The sequence below is a fragment of the Pseudorasbora parva genome, chromosome 10, assembly GCF_024679245.1.
Source record: "Pseudorasbora parva isolate DD20220531a chromosome 10, ASM2467924v1, whole genome shotgun sequence".
NCBI classification, from domain to species: domain Eukaryota; kingdom Metazoa; phylum Chordata; class Actinopteri; order Cypriniformes; family Gobionidae; genus Pseudorasbora; species Pseudorasbora parva.
The window spans coordinates 46483503-46487825 of record NC_090181.1 but is presented as its reverse complement, the minus strand read 5'-3'; the positions used below and the strand labels follow the sequence as shown (position 1 = coordinate 46487825).

General features: G+C 37.2%; 1 protein-coding gene across 1 annotated transcript in view; it reads right to left on the bottom strand.

Annotated features, from left to right (window-relative positions):
* Positions 1–946: 946 nt before the first annotated feature.
* The window catches only part of esrrb (estrogen-related receptor beta), a 180639-nt gene continuing 177262 nt past the window's right edge, over positions 947–4323 (bottom strand). The window contains 1 exon segment of the mRNA XM_067456278.1: positions 947–2338. Within this exon segment, the coding sequence (XP_067312379.1) occupies positions 2094–2338 (245 nt within the window). The 3' untranslated portion in view covers positions 947–2093.

The window sequence follows — 4323 nt, the reverse complement described above, 5'->3', positions numbered from 1 at the left end:
CTCGCGCACTATTTATAAATCGAGGAAACTAATTAGTAAAACTCGCGCACTATTTATAAATCGAGGAAACGAATTAGTAAAACTCGCGCACTATTTATAAATCGAGGAAACTAATTAGTAAAACTCGCGCACTATTTATAAATCGAGGAAACAAATTAGTAAAACTCGTGCACTATTTATAAATCGAGGAAACGAATTAGTAAAACTCGCGCACTATTTATAAATCGAGGAAACAAATTAGTAAAACTCGTGCACTATTTATAAATCGAGGAAAAGAATTAGTAAAACTCGTGCACTATTTATTCATTATTTTTCTCACCCCATTGGCAGATCATTTTGTCTGTTTTAAGCAAAAACTCACTTCATTTTATTTTTAAGAAAACAAGAAAAAATATCTTCTGTCGTTTTACTGATCTAGTAAATGCATCTTGATTTAAGAATTTTTCGATATTTAGACTAAAAACAAGACAAAATGAAAATTGTTTTGCAGCGTACACAGAGATTGCTATAATAATCATAAAGGAATGGCAAATACACTGCACAAAAAATGCTCTCCTTACTCAGTCATTCTGTCTTGTTTCTAGTCTAAATATCTAACAATTCCTAAAATAAAGATGCATTTACTAGATAAACAAATTACATAATATATTTCTGCTTATTTTCTAGGGAGTAAAATCTAAATGAAGTGAGTTTTTGCTTAAAACAGGCAAAATGATCTGCCAATGGGGTGAGAAAAATAATCTTATTTCTAAAAACAAGAAACAAGATTTCAATCAGAAACAAGATTATTTTTCTCACCCCATTGGCAGATCATTTTGCCTGTTTTAAGCAAAAACTCACTTCATTTTGATTTTACTCCCTAGAAAACAAGCAGAAATATCTTATGTAATTTGTTTATCTAGTAAATGCATCTTTATTTTAGGAATTTTTAGATATTTAGACTAGAAACAAGACAGAATGACTGAGTAAGAAGAGCATTTTTGTGCAGTGTATCGAATCTGGACAGCGCCACAGTTGACTTCAAGTAAACGGCATCAGGAGCGAATGCTCAGGGATGTTGGAAGCGTTCCTAATTGATATCTCGGGCTACAGCTGTCGAATGGATCTAGGGCTAATAAGCTGTTTATAGGGACGGAGACTTCGAAGGCCATTTTTTGACACGATGCTATTGTGTCAACACGAGGTCAAACACCCCTCCTGTTCAATCCGCGCTCGTCTTCAAAAGTCTAAAAATAAAGCTGGTGATAAAGACCTGCACCTGCCGCGCACCTTCTTTTGGATGCATGGCTATAAAAGTCCGAGCAGATGATGGGCAGCTCGTTTCCTCTGCCGGTAGCTTAACAAGCCCGAAATAGGCCGTTTGACATACGGGCATCTGATTGTTTGAGTCCTCTGGACTTTTGCCATGCATCGTAAATCCGTTGAAATCCCACCCCTCCTATTATTTTGACCCTTGCCTGCTTAGACCCTCCAACTACATTTAGGCCACAAACACAGACGACAACGACAACACGTAGTTTAAAAAAGCAGTACAGTGCAACACAAGAGGTGGGCGCTCCTCGTCCTCTCGCCCGGCGGCTCAATTTATTGCTGAGTTACTACAGAGGAAGATGGATGAGATCCTGGCGGCGGACGTTTGGGTAAACACGTCACGAATATCGTCGTCCCGCTCGCGGACGGCCAGGATTCAGGAGGTATTTTCAAGGACGTCAGCAAGTTCACATTTAGGGACGAACCAGCGAGACGAGCGGAATGAATATTTACAAGTCCTCAAGGTGACCAAAGCGCTTTTCTCCGAGGGCCGGCTTCTCGAAAGCAGAATGAAAATCTACGTGGGACTATTCACTTACAGATTTCTTCCATCGTTTATAACCACAGATCATGAACAACTGTACAAGTACATAGTATTTAGGTATAGATATTTTTTTTTCCATTTATAGTTATGCTTATTTTTTTCAGGTCTTTAAAAACGGCTCAAGTCTCGGGCGGACGAGAGATGAGTGTCCCTCCGTGTCCGTCGGAAGAGCGTCTGTCCTCGGGCTGTCTCAGCCCCGCCCACGAGGCCTTGATGATGTCACGGGACCAGCGACCAATCAGACCTTGGCCTCCAGCATTTCCAGGAAGAGTTTGTGCATGGGCACCTTGCCCTGCATCTTGATGCTGTAGAAGTGTTGAATGGCCTTGGTGGCCGTCTGGCGGAGCAGAGGGAGGGTCATGAGCAGCTTCCCCGCCCGCCGAGGGTCCTCCGTATGCTGGCCGCTCTCGTAGTCCTGCAGGGCCTCGTGGAGGGCGTCCTGGAGCTTCTGCACCGACTCCACGTCCTCTATGTGCATGGAGTCTGCGGCGAGAAAACACACACTGAGCACACACACACTGACATCTGTAGTACACACTCTATCTAAAACTCCAGTAAAGCAGTGAAATATTCCTCCAGTGTAAATAATCTGTTCTCCATGTAAAAACCCCTCTAAAGTCTTCCTCCACTACTTTTCTTTTATCCTTCCCTTTTTATGGTTTTTGATACACAAATCTTAGTATTTAGGGCACTTTTTGCATTTCTTTGCCTCTTCTTGACAGATTACTTCCTATACTCCTGAGTTGTAAGTCACTTTGGATAAAAGCATCTGCTAAATGCATAAATGTAAATGTATATAGTAAAGTGTGATTTATTCCTGAATTTATCATCATTACTCCAGTCTTCAGTGTCACATGATCCTTCACTAATCATTCTCAGATGAGGATCTGATCATCAACACACACTGAGGATTATTATCAGTGATTATATCTGTGGAAAATGATCCATTTTACTTCTCAGGATTCTTTGATGACTATAAAGATCAAAAGAACAGCATTTATTTAAATAAATATAATTTTTCACAACATAATACTGAACATTATAAAAAACATTATACGTGTCTTTACCAGTGTTGCCACAGTTACTTTGAAAAAGTAATCTGATTACTGATTACTGATTACTCCTTTAAAAAGTAACTTAGTTACTTTACAGATTACTTGATTTTAAAAGTAACTAAGTTAGATTACAAGTTACTTTTTTAGTTACATTCAGCAGTTGCTGATCAACACCGCTGCCGCCTCAAAATAGAAATGACAACCGTTTTTGGCAACACTCACTTACGAAATAGAACTACTTTGACATTAAAAACAAAACTGAACTATTTTAATGGCTGCAACAATTTAAAAAAATAAAAAAAATAAAAAACACGGACTCCAGCCGGACTCGGGCTGAGAATTTTGATAAGCTGTCGGTTTTTACTAAGGAAAATGACTAGAATAGTAACTCACAGTGACTTGGATAAGTTACTTTAATCTGATTACTGGTTTGGAAATAGTGACGCGTTAGATTACTCATTACTGGAAAAAAGTAGTTCGATTAGAGTAACGCGTTACTGGCAGCACTGGTCTTTACTATCACTTTTGATCAATTTAATGCGTCCTTGATGAAATAAGTATTAATTTTCCTTTTTTTTTAAGTCAAATTTTTGAAATGTGGACCTTTTTTTTTTTCACACCACAAAGCTACGTTACAAAGTGAGGGACAAGCCACATACATATACACACGGTTTGGGGGAGAAAATAAACAAATAAACAAACAAATAAACAAATAAATAAATAGATGGATGGATAAATAAATAAATAAATAAATAAATAAATAAATAAATAAATAAATAAATAAATAGAATAAAAAATACAAATAATATTGTAGATACATATAAGTTTGGGCAGTAGGTTAATTTAGTGTAATTTGTTATAAGTGACTTTTTTTATTTGTTTATTATTTATTTATACATAAATAGACTCTTGAATACGAAGTCACTGACTGATAAATCACTTTCTAAACAATTAAAAACAAACATAATAATAATATTAATAATAATAATTGTAGTAACAAAAGTTATTATAATAATAATAATAGTGTCAGAGGTTGCTGCAGCAGCATTATTAAAATAATAACAGTAATAATCCTAATGATGCTATCTCAGCTGTTTATTGTTTAAGCTTCTGTGCTCCTCTGCATCTTCAGGCGTGACCTGGCAGATCAATCATGTTCTTCAGGCTTTAACCACGGCCCACTCCTTCACCATCACGGCTGATAACCTCTGATCATTGTGGAAAACATTCCCTTTCTATTGTTTTGGTTAGTTTAAACACGTGTACAGTAGAGACTGAACTGTGCAGTGTGCCATTCGAATCACAGATAAACCTGAGGAGTGTGTTCAGGAATACTGCTTTATCCTGTCTTTAGCACGAGAAACCACTATTGCGTCATACAATATAAATCGATTTCATGTTTTTAAGTCTCTT